General features: G+C 36.5%; 1 protein-coding gene across 1 annotated transcript in view; it reads right to left on the minus strand.

Moving 5' to 3' along the window:
* The window catches only part of HDAC9 (histone deacetylase 9), a 914,219-nt gene that overhangs the window by 242,577 nt on the left and 652,005 nt on the right, over window positions 1-19,637 (minus strand). Inside the window, exon 16 of the mRNA XM_077998033.1 lies at window positions 8,250-8,383. Coding sequence (XP_077854159.1) covers window positions 8,250-8,383 — 134 coding nt within the window. The remainder of the gene's footprint in view (window positions 1-8,249; window positions 8,384-19,637) is intronic.

The following is a 19,637-nucleotide window of genomic DNA, read 5'->3' on the forward strand; positions in this document are numbered from 1 at the left end:
TTTTTTGGATGTATTTTCTTTCTTAAAAAAAAAAAACCATAAAAATCTGATCTCATTGCTTATGTCTAAGCACAACTACTGGAGTTTTAAAATGCTCCAAGCAACTGTTTCTTAAAATGTGAAATAAAAATGGTTTCTAACTGCCCCTGCAACTGCATGATCTTCCATACAACCCTCCTCGTGTAATAACATGTACTTCTCAGAGTTTCTCTCATAAAAAAGGTGGGGGAGTGAAAGAAGGAAGGAGGCAATTAAGCAGGCAGGTGGCCTAACAGGCTATTGGTCCTTTCTGTGGGTCACATGGTAAAAAAGAGAATTGCAACTTGGGAGCCTTGATTTCTAGTCCTGACTCTCACATGTCCTTAACGTGCCTATAGTCAGATATGAGATATCTCTGTGGGCCTTTGTTTCTTCATCTATGAACATAAAGATGTTTGACTAAATTATGTCAAAGCTCATTTTTAGCCTTAAGATGATAGGATTCTATGTGAAATAACCTTATACACCATAGAAATGTAATAAAATATGCTTCGCTTTGATTTATGCATTTGCCTTAGGGAAGCAAATAAAATAATTGCAATGATAAATTACTGAGGTTGAGGCCAAAGAGAAACCTGAATAAGGATTTTCAAAAGGAGTCCAGCTATTCCGTGATGCTCACTTCTTATAAGTTTAATCATATTTGAAAAATAAGAGAATTTTTCACAGCTTATATTCCTATCCTGTAACAATTTCAAAATAATAAACACTTTTAACAATTTTTGAAAATTATGTACGACACTTGTGAGTTAGTGTCATCTTTGTTTCTCAGGTTAATGCTTACTTCTGTTACTTTCCCATCTCCAAATATTTGATTCACTTGCCTATTTGTCTCTATCTTGTTAAGGTTACATTAAGAAGTTGTGTTTCTGTTTCAGTAGTTCTTAACATTGGCTGCACCTTGGAATCAACTGGGAAGTTTAGAAGGTACTGATGCCTGGGTCCTACCTTATTACCTTTGTCTGGGTGCCGTTCGGGCACCCAGGTGTTTCCAACCACCCAGGGGATTCTAATGGATAGCATAGGTCAAGAACCACATGTTAGAGGGAGCTGTCCATACTTACTGCTCATAAGTGAGCGCAAGATACTGATACTGCGCTGACCAACACGGGTCTACAGAATGGTTAAAATATTTGGTTGGTGGACAGAAGGTTGGTGAGTAAAAAATTATCTATCTTCAAAATGTTAAGTGCCTTTCATATGTCTTAATACTGCTTGATTCAGTCACTATGACTTATTTTAAACTATTTTAGGACATAGAGCCATTTCTAAAGCACTTCAGAAAACAGCAAATCCCATTTCAGTAATAAAGCTCTGAAATGGTGACAAGCATATATACTCTCTATTTTTTTTAAGTTTTACTTCCACCTATTTCAAATCACTGTCCTCACCAGAAAGCAAGAAAAAATGTTATCCCTTAATCTAACTGCTCAATTTTCACAATTCTTTATGCAACTGAACCCCCTACATTGCAGTTATTCTTTTTAAAAATTATAAATAAATATTTTAATGGTTGAATTTAAAGCTTTGCTTTTTTTTTTTTTTTTTTTTTTTTTTTTTTTTTTGAGACGGAGTCTCGCTCTGTTGCCCAGGCTGGAGTGCAGTGGCGCGATCTCGGCTCACTGCAAGCTCCGCCTCCCGGATTCACGCCATTCTCCTGCCTCAGCCTCCCGAGTAGCTGGGACTACAGGCGCCCACAACCGCGCCCGGCTAATTTTTTGTATTTTTAGTAGAGACGGGGTTTCACCGTGGTCTCGATCTCCTGACCTTGTGATCCGCCCGCCTCGGCCTCCCAAAGTGCTGGGATTACAGGCGTGAGCCACCGCGCCCGGCCCAAGCTTTGCTTTTTTAAACTGGTCATCATGTATGAAACAAACTTTCAACATGTATTTTTTGTTGCTCAAAAACTGCAGTTTTCATATGACTGAAAATTATGTAACTCTTTTTATTAATAAGCGTTAATGCTGCTGTTTCAGAAGCTCTGTATTACTTTCCAAATGGACTCAGAAGAACAGCCTCTCTTATTTCCTTTTGTTGGGTGTTTTCCACATTAATTCTTTCTGTTTAGCAGACATTTTTAAAAGAAATTCTAAATCATTTTACTAAAATCTGCACAATTAGTTTTGGTATATTTATCTGCCTGGGTCCCCTCTGTGATATACAAATATCTTTTAGAACAATGACAATGTAGCCTGGTTTACTCATCAAATCTAGATCACTTGTTCTTCTTCCCAAGACTGCCATATCCTTTAGAGACAATTCACAGGGCTCCGTGTTTGAGTTTCTCTCTGTTTTGTGGTTAGATTCTAAGACACAAACACATAATTTTTTTTTTTTTTTTTGCAAACTAAGCAAAACAGTACACTGTTACGTGCTGCCATCTAGTTAGACTACTCTATAAAACAAATGTTTAATTGAATTTCCATTAACTCTCAGTTTTCAGTGCTTTGCAGTCTTGATGTCAGAAAACCTGCACATTCCAAAGTGTTTCACCACAGATGAATGTATTTCCTTACTTAGATTTGATTTAAAACAAAGAGGTATTTTAAAGTCACCTATGTGTGCAAGAAGATATGCTAGAATCCCCGCTTCTTAGCATCATAAGATTCTGCACTAAACTTGCTCTCCACTTTTCTCATTGGAACTGCTGAGAAGTCCCTGAAGGGACAACAGTAGCTTGGATTTGTGTCCCAGAATTGTTTTGTAATTACTTTGTGTTGGCACTTGAATAAACGAGTTAAACATTTCAGCACAGTATGTTGCTTATGGTTTTTACTTATGAATTAAGCGAAGCAAAGTTATTCAATATTAGTCACAAAAAGGCAGTGCAAATTCCACGTAGTGTGTAATCCAACAAAAGCATTATAAAATGTTATTATTCTCAAAACAAATGTGAGAGCAAGCAAATGTCTGTGGGTGGTTTGGTGGGGCTGGGAGTCATGAGCATTTCTGGAAGAAACAACTGCAAGTGCATTTCTAACAGATGATGGATCAACCTCCACAATTTTTTTTTTGACCACAGAAGAGCACATTTCTTTTCTTCAGGAGCACGCACATCTTAGAAACCCAGCTACCTAATCAAATAGCTTGTTTCTGAAGGCGACATCAAATAACCCCTCCAGATCCATTTCTCATGGTGATAAGAAAGCTGCTGGTTTTGCTGTTCGCTCCCAACAAAATCACTAAACTAAGTATGAATGATTCAGTAGGGGAAAAAATTAAATGGTATTGGCATGAAGGACTACTAACTGCCTCAACTTATTAAAAACAGTGCCACGTCATGCCAAAAAAAGTTAACCCATGTAACCACTGCAATCTAATATAATGAGGACTAATGTTTTCTCTGGCTACTAATCAGGATTAGTAAGCAGAGCCAATTTACACTATAGCTTACAAACTAAGAGCAATATGTTTATTGAAACATTCTAAAAATTTAGTCTACTCTTAACCAAAGAGAGTGTTATGTTCCAAAAGAACTGCTTACCAATTCCAGTGTCAGACAGTATTACAGCTGTAAGAGATCCTAGCAAATATCTTGCCTAACACCCTCATCTAAACATAGGAAAACCAAACAGCAAAGTTAAATGGTTTGACAAAAGCACACAGACAACTAATGGCAAAACTAAGGTCAAATCTAATATTGAATGATCATCTTTGAGAGAATACATTTTGATTAATTTGCGACATTGCTAAATGAATTGACATAAACCAAAAGTTTGATCTGTGGATCAGTCTCCTGTTTGGAAATGAATGAATCCTTTTAGTGTTTTCAAATTGCTATCTTTTCTATTACGTCATTTTTTATTTCATTAATTGTAAAATTGACTGCTCTGTTGGTTGAGGAAAGCTGACTCTTCTCTGTATGTCAGCAGAATTGAGATTTCTCATTTTTTGTCCTGGTCAAATAGTAACCCCAATAAACAAAGAACACAAATGACAACACAAAGAGGGCAAGTTTTTCCTCGCAAGATCTGGGATGTTTTACTCTTCACACTCTCACATGTAACATTACCTCCCCTGTCTCTTGGTCACAGGGTCCCACTGATGCTGTCAAGACTATAGAGGAAACTGACCACAATCTTCCTCATTTTTTTCTTTCTCAAGCACAATCACTGGGAGTCTTCAAAATCACAGTCACACAAAATGAATGACTCAAAACCCCTTTGAAATTTGTATTTGTGTATTTACTCGTATGATTGTTTAATTAATGCCTGCGGATCACACCAGATAGTAACCTTCTTGAAGACAGGGGATATATATTTTCTACTCAGTATTATATCTTCTACTCCTAAGAAAGATGCCTGGAAAACTCAAATTCTTGATAAATATCATTGAATGGATACATCACTGTTCTCAATGTGTGACGTCCAGGTCAACAGTATCAGAATCACCCAGACACATGTTAGTAATACAGATTCTTGGACCCCACTCCAGACTTACTGAATTAGAAATTCTGAGTTTAGAGCTCAGCAATCTGTGTTTTACCATCCCCTCAGATGATTCTGAAATATGCCAACATTCAAGATATCCTTCTCACCAAGAGTGGCCATACAGATCTGGTGGGAAAATAGTTCCCAAAGATGGCAGACGACTATCTGGATACTGAAAAACAATGCACTGACCCAGGTTGTATGCATTATATTCCTAATTGATTATACCCTTTCCTGTGGAATCTAATAAATCCTCTTTTTTGAGTTCTTATTTCCCACAACAAAGGGAGGAAATTGTTCGTACTGCTTAGGAGAAAATGATAACCTAAGACATCCGGCCTGGTACTCAAATCCCTGGAGTCCCAGTTAGCAGAGATTATACCTCCTCATGTTAGCGTGTTTTAGTAAAAACTAGGCAAAGGAACTAAAGTTTAACTTCCTGATAGCCTCTTCTAGCCTATTTAGAAGTAATGCCCTTGAGCCTTGATTCTCTTTATTTGGGTCCTGGGGGTATCTTGGTAAATAAGTTACTCACACCTGAGCTGGGACCCAACTTTCTCTCTGGAGTGAATAAGTGAACTCCAGTGGGCAGATACTATCATTATCTTTGATTCCTTTAGAAGGCTCAGAAACACTAACCAGGTAGCCTTTTGGGTAGGACCCTTCTTGCCCTTTCTACTAGCCTAAACACCCACCACGCACACAGATCACATGCCTCCATGGTGTGCTTTTCTCCTGATTCTTCAACAACTCTGATTCTTAAGACATGTGGCAAATTGCTAAAATATTCGTTGATAAATTTGTGTTGTATTTTTCACAGCATTCATATTTTGAAAACAATTTGGCATGAAATAGAAAGTTTAGCATCTTTGTAAGATGGCTTAATAACACAGTAAAATATTTGCATATATACTTAGTCAAATCAAAAATATTAGAAGAAATCTACAAGGAACATATATCAATTGCTTCCATTGTGTTTATTAAAAAAAAAAAAATGGACTTGGGAGAGCACTAGGTAAGAGTCTACTATTCCTGAGGTGGGTTACCTGGTTTGGAATAATCTCTGTGTGTTCCATTTTTATTTACTCCCCTACTCTTCTGGTAAAAACAATCAGGAAGAGAAAATAAGTTATGAAAATCGTGTTTTCCTTTTAGTTCTATGTTTTATCTTATATTGAACAAAATGTCTCTACAAAAGGATAACACTTGTTAATAATGTCTAAAATTTAATTTTGAATTTTTCTAATATCATTCATACGTGGGCAGAGGGACATAAAATTCCTAGGTATCTTAAAAGTGAATTAATTGTTAGTGGTTTTAGAAATTCCATTTCATGTTTTGGTTTAGGTTAGCATCTCATAATTTCATAAAGTAAATAAATTTATATAGGCAATAATTTCTTTGCTCATATGGGAATTTTGATAATGTAGGAGCATTATTATATATAATGATAAGTAATACAGGCAACAAAATCTTCACTTAAGAAAGCAAACACCTGGTGAACTGCCATCAAACTATGTCAGGAAAAGTAGATTCTACTTGCATTGTTGCAACGTTTTGGATATGATGTTTGTACTTGATCTTAATTAAGTGCAAATCTGCTGATCTGGCCTTGTGAGTGTATTGTTTGTTAATTTTGTGATTGAGTATTACTAAGGAGACTATTCTTCTCAAGCCCATAGTTGTGTGATAGTGTTTCTGACATCTCACCTTGTGTTTGATATTACATTGGTCAGTGCTATGCAGACTGAATTGTACCATTTTGAATAATAAAGAACTAAAATAATGTAATGTATATAAGCAATTGAAAAAGAAGACTAACCAGAAAAGGATAATAGACTTTTGAATTTTTAGACCAGTGTGAATCATACCAAATTCCATTTATTTCTATACTCTGTTCTTTTCGTAAACAGTTCTCCTTCAGGTAATAGGTTTTAGGAATACCACTATCTGACAATGCATTCGAAAGCTGGGATCAGCCACTGACAATTTGAAGTAGTTGGGACCGGGCCAGCTGCTGCAGGATATAACACAAACGTGAATGTGAAAAAAATGTAAGCAGCAATGTCTCAGCTGGCAAAAGCACAGAAAAATTGCAGAGCAGATGAAAAGGTGAGACGGGAATGTTCACATGAATAAATGCATTTTGTCCATTAAGACTAGCCTACCACAAAGAATTCTCCTTGCTGGTCTACTTTATGGACTCCATCTGGGATTGTGTAGAAAAGAGAATGGTTTGGTCTCCAAACTGCATTATCAGAAACATGAAATCCTTAAAGATAACTCTAAAATTGACCAGAGTATGAAAGCCTTCTGCCATACAATGTGAATGCCACTGGCAAAAAAATGAATAATAGATTCGCACTCAGGAAAGGACCAGATAGATAAATCTAGCTCATTTTCCTTAACTTTGGGGTTTCTAGGTAAAGGATACATTTAATCAAAAGCAGAGCTTTAAATATGAAAACTATTTGATAATTCTATCATAAATATGTAATAAAACATGAGACTAAATCTGTACATAGTGTTATGATATATTCATTCACAATCTCAACTACTGAACGATCCATAAGACACTACCAATGATTTCATGTTTTTAAAAACCAATTAATTTCCCTTGTAACATAGAATATATTATCCACCGTTTAAAGAAAAAAATCCATAAAGAACATTTTTTATCCATAGAAATGAACAAACTGAATGAATGGCTTTACATCATCAAAAGTCAATTATTTTTAGTAGCTTGCAGAGGAAAAGGATCAGACTGATGTAACTCACGCAGTCATATGTAGGCAAGTGCACTTGACCTGGGGAAAAATTCTGTCTGCTTTGGCATTTCTAATTCAAGTAAAATATTTTACAGACTCAGTTTAAACCTAAGTTGAATTTGAATAGGAATTTTGTTGACTACATTTTGGGACCATAATTGTCTTGTGAAAGTATAGAATTCCAGTACTTGAATTATGTTTAGAACCTAACAGAGAACCAGTAAAAGAAATAATTAGTAAATGTTAAAATAATGTAAGAAAACTCATGGAGGGCATTTTTCTTTTAAAAATACCTTAGATTCAATGCAGAAGGTTACTGGATTTCAGACAACAATGGACATTTATAGCAACTAAATCAAATAGCAGCTGGTTGTTACATATTTTGCACATTTGACAATGGGAGCCTTTCTGAATTGATATGACTGTTATTTTTAACCTTTGAAAGCATAAAAAGATATATTTTTCCAAATAAAAATGGTATTCACCAGGCATCTACTGAAACAAGTTTAAAGAAATAATGATAAAATGAGAGTATTCAAATCCCTTCATCAAGTTATAAACACATCAATCATTTCGATAAAAAGAAATCACTTTTAGTGGTAAGAGGACAGTTAATATTTTAAATATATTCATTTCCATGTGGCAAAACTCTAAATTCAAAGTTTAGTTTATAACCAAAAATAATAATTACTTAGCAAAGAGTTTCTCAGAAGATCAACTCAATAAATAATGTCTATTTGCAAACAGTGCTACCATGTGTATGTAATAATTCTGCAACATTGGAACACACACATCAGGCAGCTGCTCAGCTCATCAACACTGACTGAGTACTTACATTGTGCCCCGCCCAGAGTCAGGTGGTAAGCTCTGTGCTACTTGAATCTATGATGGTTCATCAATCATGGTGTTTGCACTATATAGTTAATATTTTTCTATTACTCCCCAAATGAATACTGGCCTCTTTACATGATTTATTTAAGTAAGTAAAAGAGTGTGTCCAATTCTGGATTACCTCACATTTATTTAGCAGCCCAGTTTCTTGCAGTCGTGACCAGATACTCTGTATTCGTCCAGCATGTTCAGGGTGGGTGGTGGAATTGCCACAAACGCACTGGTGTTTCAGCATCAAGGGGTCATAGGCAATTCCTTCAAGACAAGGGAAATACAGCACAAGATTGAGTAATGATACAAGATAATGACACATGTTAGGACATAATACGATAACTCCAAAAAAGTCATTATTCTTAAAATAAATTTAACAAAGGGGGAAATAATACGTAACAAATTCTCATGAGCACATAAGAACTATTTAGTCCTGTCTATCTGGATACTTATGCAAAAACATGAACTCATGCATTAACCAGTACAGAGAACCTAGTTTAGTAAATCTGTAAAGTGATGAAGATGATGACATTTTAAGACACGTCAGATTAAATATATATATATATATATATATATATATATATATAGTAATCTTACGAGTATTTTAAATCATTATGAATTGTTTTTAGGCAGATAATTTAATTCAGCAGAGGTTTTAATTTCACCACACCATTGGAGCCACAAAATGAGCTGGCTCTTTACATCTTTCATGAGTAATTCTAGCCTGACTTTAGTTCGCGGTTTCATTTTTGTAATAAAATGGAGGATTTTCCCACTGTTTGCCTATCCTGTTTAGTAATTTCTTCAAGGCTGTTCAAAAACAGTTTCTTTGTTTATTTGTGTTTCTTACCACCATTTATGTCATTATGTAACCAATATGGATGTTGTAGATCTTATAATATTGTGGGGCATTTAAAGTGTTTCTTTAAAAAAAATGTAAATTACAATGCCACTACTAGAGATTATATAGATACTAATGAATACAATCTTTTAAATTATCAGGTATTAGCATATTTCATTTTCAGGTAGGCCTTATGATGAGAAAGATTTTATAATGACATGATAAAACTAATTATTAGCAGAACTTAAAATAGAACTTTTTAAAGTAACAAGTTAGATGATAATTATAACTCTGGCTCATTTAAAGAAGATTTCTACCCATAAACCTATTCCTTGAGGTGGAAACATGTTACTTGCAAAATTGCCTGACATAAGAAATTATTTAACAAATCAAATGTTTTCCAATAAGTGACCATTGAAGTTTATTTGTAGATGGCAAGAACACCCATTATAAGAAGTTTTACAACAACCAAAAAACATCTTCAGGAATAGATGAGCACAAGTAATTTATGCTGTAAAGGAAGTTTAATTAAATACATTTTATTCTCCTTTTGGCTTACATTATTGTGTTAAAGAAATGTTACTCAAGAGAAGAAAATATTTTTCCTTGAGTGTACTAAAATAATGCAGAAGAATGGCACATGCATTTTGAAACCATGTGGTAAAAATTATGTCTAAGAAAAAAATATAATCTTACTATTCCAAATCATATGTATTCTTAGGACTCAAATGGCTTCAAACTCCATCCATCTTCCCCTGATTCTCACATTTTCTTCCTCAGGACTGACCTCCCTTACGAGCAGCTTACTTGCACACTTACCCATTGAATGACCCATCCGAAATCTCCACTTAGTTGTTTCATAGTTTTCATAAAGTGAAAATGTCTCTGATTTTTAATTCATGATCTTAAACCACACATGACACTACTCATGTTTACAAAGGACATCAAGAACTGCCATTGTTCATACGAGAAACCTTAATGTCCCCTTGAGGCCCCCACCTCCAATGAACCAAAGCAGTGTCTGTTTTCCCTCCAAAACAGATCTTGAATCACTCACTCTCCTTATCTCCACTGCCAAAACCATACACAATTCAAGGTTTTATTATCTTTAATCTGGACTCCTGAGATTGCCTTGTAACACACAACCTGACTTTCACTCTTTTCCATTTGCCATACAGCAGTGGCCACTTCTGCTTAAATCCTTCAGGGCCTTCACTGAAGAGACTGAAATTCCTCCGGGCCAGCATAAATATGCCCCTCCCCATCTTTCCAGCTTCATTTCATATCCCTCCCTCTTTTGTTCTCTATTTCGCCTACAAAGGCCTTCCTTCCTTTCCTCAAAAAGATCAAAATCCTAGCAGCCTTGTGATATTCATACATGCTATTCCCTCTATGCCAGAAATTCTTCCTTCTTGGCCTCCATAACTCCAGTCCTCATTTGGCTAATTTTTTTTCACTCTTCAAGGCTGTTTTTAATGTCACCTCCTCTACCAAGCATACCCTGAGATCTCTAGATTAGGTCTCCTACTATACGCTCTCTTAGCATCCTCTAGGTCTCCTTCAAGCATTTGTCACAATTATATAATTGTTGTATAATTTTGTTAATTGTATATTTTCCTCACTAGATGGTGAGATCTTTGAGAGCACAGATTATAGTTGTATTTTCACCTCTGAAATTTCAGTGGCCATCAACATGCTTAAATAAAGCAGGTCTTCAAAAATATTTTTTAATGAGTGAATGAAAACCATAAATGAATGAATATATCCCAAAAATAGTTCAGGTATTTCCACTGTAAAGCTTTCCTCAATGAATCTAATTGGTGGATTTCCTTGGATTCCTGAAGAGTAGTCTTGTTTAATCTTCTACCTTTTATTTTATGTCCCTTATCCTCCTACCCTAAGTGCTTCTAATATAGGCATTTATTTTACTCAGCTTTATATTTCTACATGGAATTTCATAAAGTCCTCTTTTTACGTTTTGCATAAAGTCCAATATGGATAAATATTTTTAAATAAAGTCAGAAGGAAGATATCAAGGAAGGCAGACAAGGAAGCAGGCAAGCAGGAAGGAAGAATAACATTTAAAATACAAAGATGTGTAAGACATGTCTTCACAATTTAAATATATCAAGTATTTATGAGTTACTACCATATAAGAAGAACTGTTTAACATTTTTTCAACTATAGTTTCATAAATAAAAAGTGATAGTTGAATAAGAATATGGAAACAAAAAGTATAACATCTGCCTCATTTTGAAAATATATTTTTGGCCAGGTATGGTGTCCCACACCTGTAAGCCTAGTACTTTGGAAGGCTGAGGCAGGAGGATTGCTTGAGCCCAGGAATTTGAAACCAGCCTGAACAACATAGGGAGACACTGTCTCAACCAAAATTTTTAAAAACTAGCCAGGAGTGGTGGTGTGCCTGCTGCTGGTGGGAGAATTGCTTGAGCCCAGGACGTCAATGCGGCAGTGAGCAGTTATTGAGCCACTGCATTCCCGCCTGGGCCACAGGGTGAGAACTTGTATCCGGAAAAAAAAAAAAGAAGAAGAAGAAGAACTATATTCTTCAAGAGTAGAGATTCTAATCGTTACATTGCTTAACTTTTTCACTATTTCATCTCTTGACATATCTAAGCTTACCTCCATAGTAATGTTTCCCCCTTTTAATGACATTTTCCCCATAATCCACTGCCAAGAAAAAAAAAATTGTGAAACAGGTTATGGTAGCTGGGAATTATTGCCAGGTACCTGGAGATTATAATTCAAAGTCCAGGGGCTCTTGGAAAGCCATTTGAATTTAAAGGGAAATACATACAATCTGGAACTCCAAACTTCCACTGAGTCATTCTAACGATGTATCACTGAGGTGTTAACAGGTAGGCTGCAAAATGAAACTTTAACCTCATCCTTCATCTCCATTCCTTTCCTCTCTCTTTCATTCTCTCTCTTTGGCTTCTCAGAAACATGCACTTACAGGGTGAGAAATAAGCCTGCTCTTCTCTTTGCAATTCATATGGAATTCTACTTCTGTTTGGCCCTTTCTGGCTCACTGATTACCATTTGCAATATAACATAAGCCAATAGATTAATTAATTTTTCTCTTGATCAGTGTGACAAGAGTTAAAATTAGGATTTGAAAAATAAACAAAAGAGTCTCAAAATATTTACCTGCATTTTAAACAATAGTTGTTTGTTTTCCACATATATATATGTTGAAAATATGTATATATACACATATTTTTTACAAGAAATCCTTAAAATTTCTTGATAAATTTTTTAGATAAACTTGGAATTGTACTTTCTCTGTCTCTCAGTCTTATTAAATGAGATAATGTATTTGTAGCATCGAGTATAGTGTCTTTCCTTCTTTATTGCATGTAGTTGTCATTTTTTAGCCATATACTCTATTTATGTCTTCAAATTTACACTCAGTCTAGTAAGACCTGTTAGCCTGAGTCTATAGAGTCTTTAGACAACTTATCTTGTCTATAAAAATAGCTGAGTTTAGAATATTTAGACTAAAATTATTGATCCTGATTTCTAGTTCCTAACATTCAACTTCATATTGCATTTCTGGGAACTACCTGAGGTTTCACACCTTCCCAAGCTAAACAACACTCATTAAACATCTTCTAGGGCAAGGGACAGGACAAAGGACTAGCACAGTACATATATATATATACATGACATGGCATCCCCCTAGAAGATGCAGAATCAGTAGACAGTTATTGAATGCTCACCATGTTCCAGATTCTAGCAGCTTCATTTTACTACATTTAACTTAAAATCTAGTAGTAAAGTCCGGGTGCGGTGGCTCACGCCTGTAATGCCAGCACTTTGGGAGGCCAAGGCGGGCGGATCACCAGAGGTCAGGAGTTCGAGACCAGCCTGACCAACATGGAGAAACACCGTCTCTACTAAAAATACAAAAAATTAGCCGGGTGTGGTGGTGTATGCCTGTAATCCCAGCTACTCAGGCGGCTGAGGCAGGAGAATCGCTTGAGCCTGGGAGGTAGAGGTTGCAGTGAGCCGAGATTGCGCCATTGCACTGCAGCCTGGGTAACAAGAGCAAAACTCCGTCTCAAAAAAAATAATAATAAATCTAGTAGTAGAAGTGAGAAAATTATGACACTTTTGAAAGCTCTGCTAAAGAAAAAACTTGTGAGGCTAGAGAATCAAAGAAGATCTCCTAAAAACAAAACTTTTTTTAAAAAGATGGAATGATCTGCAAATGGTAGAATTACTAAAAAAGATAAAAGAAACTTCTGAAACAAGGTTGATTTCTAATGACCTTCAAATCACACACATAGCAGCTGTTACTATTTCTATCCATAACACTAATCTATCCATAAGACTTATGTTGTCTTATTTTTAAAATTTCTTTTTTAATATTTTAATTTTAATTTTTTAATTTTATGTTTTTTGGGGACAGATTCTCACTCTGTCACCTAGGTTGGAGTGCAGTTTATATTTTACTATTTGTAATTTTTTTTTTTTTTTTTTTTTGAGATGGAGTCTCACTCTGTCACCCAGGCTGGAGTGCAGTGGCACAATTACTGTCTGTAACATTTTTTAACAAGAACATATAACTCAGAACACATAACTCAAAGTACCAAACAGTGTAATTTTTAAATTATTTGTGAAACTTGATGTTTCCAGCAAGCAAATGATATAATGTCTAAAAGTTCTGTTTAAAAAAATTAATAAATTGTACCTCTCACTAGATAAGAAGCATTTCCTAAATCTTACAGCTTTGTGTTTGTTTTTTCATGTAAGTCATCTTAACAGAGTATCAGACAGCTAGAAAGGAAGTGGGTAGAAGAAATTCTCAACATAAGCCTTCCAACTAACACTATATGAATGTCTGTTAAGGCCTAGGAATTAGATTAAGTGTTGCCATTTAACTGTAAAGCCAGGAAGGAGATTCAACCAGCATGTAAGTTGGCAAAAAGTGAAGCCAAACACAATTCACTACACATGTGCTGGCAAAATATCTGGAAATATTTTTCTACATTCAAGAATGAGTGAGAAAAAAAAAACAGGGCCTTTGAGAATATACTACAGATATTATGAAGGAAATATCATTCATACTGCTTAGTTCAGTGAACATGATTTACTATAGGAAGCAAAATAAGATTTTAGAAAATGTTTTGTTCTCTTCAAATGTCAAAAGGCGCTGGCCCTATAACATCAGAAACCAAAACTAAATAAAGGCAGAGATAAAACTAAATTAAAAAGACAATGGAATGAATAAAAATAAAACTGGATATGATAAACAGGGATTGCAAGGAAATTAAAGAGTAGCAAAATTAAAATCTATACTGGAGGCAATAAAGAAAGGAATTTACATTTCAGAAAGTCAGATCAGTGCTATTGAACACAAACTTGAGACGTCTCCAGAATATAAAGGAAAGGACTACTAGATGGACATCATAAGATGAAAATAGAATGGTCAGAAAAAAAATAACCAAACAAAAAGTTGTAATTGCTTCTGAGGAGGAAATCTGACTAACCAAATACAGGAATACCTGGGACATAGTGCAGGTTTGATTCCAAATCATCCGAATAAAGCAAATATCACGATAAAGCAAGTCACGTGAGTTTTCTGGTTTGCTTATGCATGTAAAAGTTATGTTTACATTATACCATAACCTATGAAGGGTGGAATCATTGTGTCAAAGAAACCAATGTGTATACCTTAATTAAAAATTAATTTACTGCTAAAGTGCTAATAATCATCTGAGCTTTCAGTGAGTCATAATCTTTTTGCTTGTGGAGGGTCTTGCCTTGATATTGATGGCTGCTAACTGATCAGGGTAGTAGTTATTGAAGGCTGGAGTGGCTGTGTCAATTTCTTAAAATAAGCAACAATGAAGTTTGCAACATCCATAAACTCTTCCTTTCACAAAACATTTCTCCCGGCATGAAATGTTGCTTGGTATTATGACATTTAACCTATAGAAGGCCCTCTTTCAAAACTGGAGTCAATCCTGTTCAACTTTGCTGCTGCTTTATCAACTAAGTTTATGTAATATTCTAAATCCTTTGTTGTCATTTCAGCAATGCCCACTGCATCTTCACCAGGAGTAGACTCCATCCCAAGAAAACATTTTTCTCGCTCAACCCCTAAGAAATAACTCCTTATTAATTCAAGTTTTATAACAAGATTGGAGCAATTCAGTCATATATTGAGGTTCCACTTCTAATTCTAGTTCCCTTGCTACTTCTGCAGTTAGTTCCTCCATTGAAGTATTGAATCCCTCGAGTCATCCATGAGAACTGGAATCAACTTCTTTCAATCACTTGCCAATGTTGATATTCCTCCCATGAATCATGAATGTTCTTAATGGCATCTAGAATGGTGAATCCTTTCCAGAAGGTTTCAATGTACTTTGTTCGATCTAACAGGGGAATCACTGTCTATGGCAGGTATAGCCTTATAGAAGGTATTTCTTAAATAATAAGATGTAAAAATTTAAAAGACCCCTTGATCTATGGGCTGCAGAATGGATGCTGTGTTAGCAGGTATGAAAACTTAATCTCCTTGCACATATCCATCAGACTTCTTGGGTGACCAGGTATACAGTCAATTAGGCAGTAATATTTTGAAAGGGAACATTTTATCCCCCTGAGTAGTAAGTCTAAAAATTGAGCTTAAAATGCTCAATAAACCATACTCTAAACAGACATGCTGTCACCCAGGCTTTGTGGTTCCATTTATAGAGCACAGGTAGAGTAGATTTAGCATAATTCTGAAGGGCATAGTATTTTGAGAAAGGGAAATGAGCATTGGCTTCAACTTAAAGCCACTAGCTGCATTAGTCTCTAACAAGAGAATCACCTTATCTTTTGAAGTCAGTCATTGACTATTTCCCTCTATCTCTTAAAGTTTTCTCCCTATCTCTTCTTCCAATGAAAGGCTGTTTCATCTACAATAAAATTATGTTGTTTGGTGTAGCCATCATCATCAGTGATCTTAGCTAGACTTTCTGGAAAACCTGTTGTAGCTTCTACATCAACACTTGCTGCTTTACCTTGCACTTTTATGCTATGGAGATGGCTTATTTTCTTAAACCTCAAGAGCCAGCCTCTGCTGGCTTTCAACTTTTCTTCAGCAACTTCCTCACCTCTCTCAGCCCTCACAGAAATGAAGAGTTAGGGACTTGCTCTGGATGAGGGTTTGGCTGAAGGAAATACTGTGACTGGTTTGATCTACCCAGACCACTAAAACTCTCTCCATATAAGCAATAGGGCTGTTTTGCTTTCTTATCATTTTTCTGTTCATTACAGTAGCACTTTTAATTTCCTTCAAGAGCCATTCCTTTGTATTCACAGCTTGGGTAACCAGCACAAGAGACCTAGCTTTTGCCTATCTCAGCTTTTGAAGCGACTTCCTCACTAAGCTCACTCATTTCTAGCTTTTGATAGAAATTGGGAGACATGTGACTCTTCCTTTCACTTGAACACAGAGGCACTTTAGGGTTATAAATTTGCCTAATTTCAATATTATAGTGTCACTGGAATAGAGAGGGCCAAAAAGAGAAAGGAAGATGGGGCCATGCCCACTTAGTGGAGCAGTCAGAACACACACAACATTTATCTACTAAGTTCACTGTCTTGATTGGGTGTGGTTCATGGTTCCCCAAAACAATTACAAAAGTACTATAAAAAGATCACTGATTGGGTGCATTCCAAGATGGCCAAATAGGAACAGCTCTGGTCTGCAAGTCCCAGTGTGGTCAACACAGAAGATGGGTGATTTCTGCATTTCCAACTGAGGTACCTGGTTCATCTCAGTGGGACTGGTTGGACAGTGGGTGCAGCCCATGGAGGGTGAGCCGAAACAGGGCAGGGCATCATCTCACCCGGGAAGCACAAGGAGTTGGGGGATTTCCCTTTCCTAGCCAAGGGAAGCCATGACAGACTGTACCTGGAAAAAGAACAGGACATTTCTGCCCAAACACTGTGCTTTTCCCAAGGTCTTAGCAACTGGCAGACAAGGAAATTCTCTTCTGTGCCTGGCTCAGTGGGTCCCATGCTCACAGAGACTTGCTCACTGCTAGCGCAGTGTGAAATGCAACTGCGAGGCAGCAGCCTGGCTGGGGAAGGGGCATCCGCCATTGCTGAGGCTTGAGTAGGTAAAACAAAGCAGCCAGGAAGCTCAAACTGGGAGGAGCCCATCGCAGCTCTGCAAGGCCTACTGCCTCTATAGACTCCACCTCTGTAGGCAGGGTATAGCTGAACAAAAGGCAGCAGACAACTTCTGCAGACTTAAACGTCCCTGTCTGACAGATCTGAAGAGAGCAGTGGTTCTTCCAGCACAGTGTTTGAGCTCTGAGAATGGACAGACTACCCTATCAAGTGGGTCACTGACACCCATGTAGCCAAACTGGGAGAAACCTCCCAGTAGGGACCAAAAAACACCTCATAGAAGTGGGTGTCCCTCTGGGACAAAGCTTCCAGAGGAAGGATCAGGCTGCAATATTTGCTGTTCTGCAGCCTCCACTGGTGATACCCAGGCAAATAGCATCTGGAGTGGACCTCCAACAAATTCCAGCAGACTGGCAGCTGAGGAACCTGACAGTTAGAAGGAAAACACACAGAAAGGAATAGCATCAACATCAACAAAAAGGACATCTACAACAAAACCCCATCTGTAGGTCACCAACATCAAAGACCAAAGGTAGATAAAACCACAAAGATGGAGAGAAACCAGAGCAGAAAAGCTGCAAATTTTAAAAACCAGAGTGCCTCTTCTCCTCCAAAGGATTGCAGCCCCTCACCAGCAATGGAACAAGGATGGATGGAGAATGATTTGACGAGTTGACAGAAGTAGGCTTCAGAAGGTTGGTAATAACAAACATCTCCGAGCTAAAGGAGCATGTTCGAACCCATCTCAAGGAAGCTAAAAACCTTGAAAAAAGATTAGATGAATGGCTAACTAGAATAAACAGTGTAGAGAAGAGCTTAAATTACCTGATGGAGCTGAAGACCATGGCACGAGAATTTCATGACACATGCACAAACTTCAAAAGCCGATTCAATCAAGTGGAAGAAAGGGTATCAGTGATTGAAGATCAAATTAATGAAATAAAGTGAGAAGACAAGGTTAGAGAAAAAAGAGTAAAAAGAAATGAACAAAGCCTCCAAGAAATATGAGACCATGTGAAAAGAACAAATATATGCTTCATTGGTGCACCTGAAAGTGATGGGGAAAAGAGAACCAACTTGGGAAACACTCTTCAGGATATTATCCAGGAGAACTTCCCCAACTTCAAAAGGTAGGCCAACATTCAAATTCAGGAATTACAAAGAACACCACAAATATTCCTCAAGAAGAGCAACCCCAAGACACATAATTTTCAGATTCACCAAGGTTGAAATGAAGGAAAAAATGTTAAGGGCAGCCAGAGAAAAAGGTCGAGTTATCCACAAAGGGAAGTCCATCAGACTAACAGTGGATCTCTTGGCAGAAACCCTACAAACCAGAAGAGAGTGGGGGCTAATATTCAACGTGGTCAAAGAAAAGAAATTTCAATCTAGAATTTCATATCCAGTCAAACTAAGCTTAATAAGTGAAGGAGAAGTAAAATCCATTACAGACAAGCAAATGCTGAGAGATTTTGTCAACACCAGACCTGCCTTACAAGAGCTCCTAAAAGAAGCACTAAACATGGAAAGAAACAACTGGTCCCAGCCACTGCAAAAACATGCCAAATTGTAAAGACCATCAATGCTATGAAGAAACTACATCAATTAATGGGCAAAATAATCAGCTAACATCATAAGGACAGGATCAAATTCACACATAACAATATTAACGTTAAATTTAAATGGGCTAAATGTCCCAATTAAAAGATGCAGACTACAAATTAGATAATGAGTCAAGACCCATCAGTGTGCTGTGTTCAGCAGACCCATCTCACGTGCAGAGATCACATAGGCTCAAAATAAAGGGATGGAGGGAGATCTACCAAGCAAATGGAAAGCAAAAAAAAAAAAAAAAAAAAAAAAAAACAGAGGTTGCAATCCTAGTCTCTGGTAAAACAGACATTAAACCAACAAAGATCAAAAGAGACAAAGAAGACCATTACATAATGGTAAAGGGATCAGTTCAACAAGAAGAGCTAACTATCCTAAATGTATATGCACCCAATACAGGAGCACCTAGATTCATAAAGCAAGTCCTTAGAGACCTACAAAGAGACTTAGACTCCCACACAATAATAATGGGAGATTTTAACACCCCACTGTTAATATTAGACAGATGAAGGAGACAGAAGGTTAACAATGATATCCAGGACTTGAACTCAGCTCTGCACCTAACAGACATCTACAGAACTCTCCACACCAAATCAACAGAATATACATTCTTCTCAGCACCATATCACACTTATTCTAAAATTGACCACATAATAGGGAATAAAGCACTCCTCAGCAAATGTAAAAGAACAGAAATCACAACAAACTGTCTCTCAGACTACAGTGCAATCAAATTATAACTCAGGATTAAGTACTAATTAATTCTAATGAAAACTAAATTCTAATAAAAACTGCACAACTACATGGAAACTGAACAACCTGCTCCTGAATGACTACTGGGTACATAATGAAATGAAGGCAGAAATAAAGATGTTCTTTGAAACCAATGAGAACAAAGACACAACTTATCAG

The sequence above is a fragment of the Macaca mulatta genome, chromosome 3 (genome assembly GCF_049350105.2).
Source record: "Macaca mulatta isolate MMU2019108-1 chromosome 3, T2T-MMU8v2.0, whole genome shotgun sequence".
Taxonomy (NCBI): domain Eukaryota; kingdom Metazoa; phylum Chordata; class Mammalia; order Primates; family Cercopithecidae; genus Macaca; species Macaca mulatta.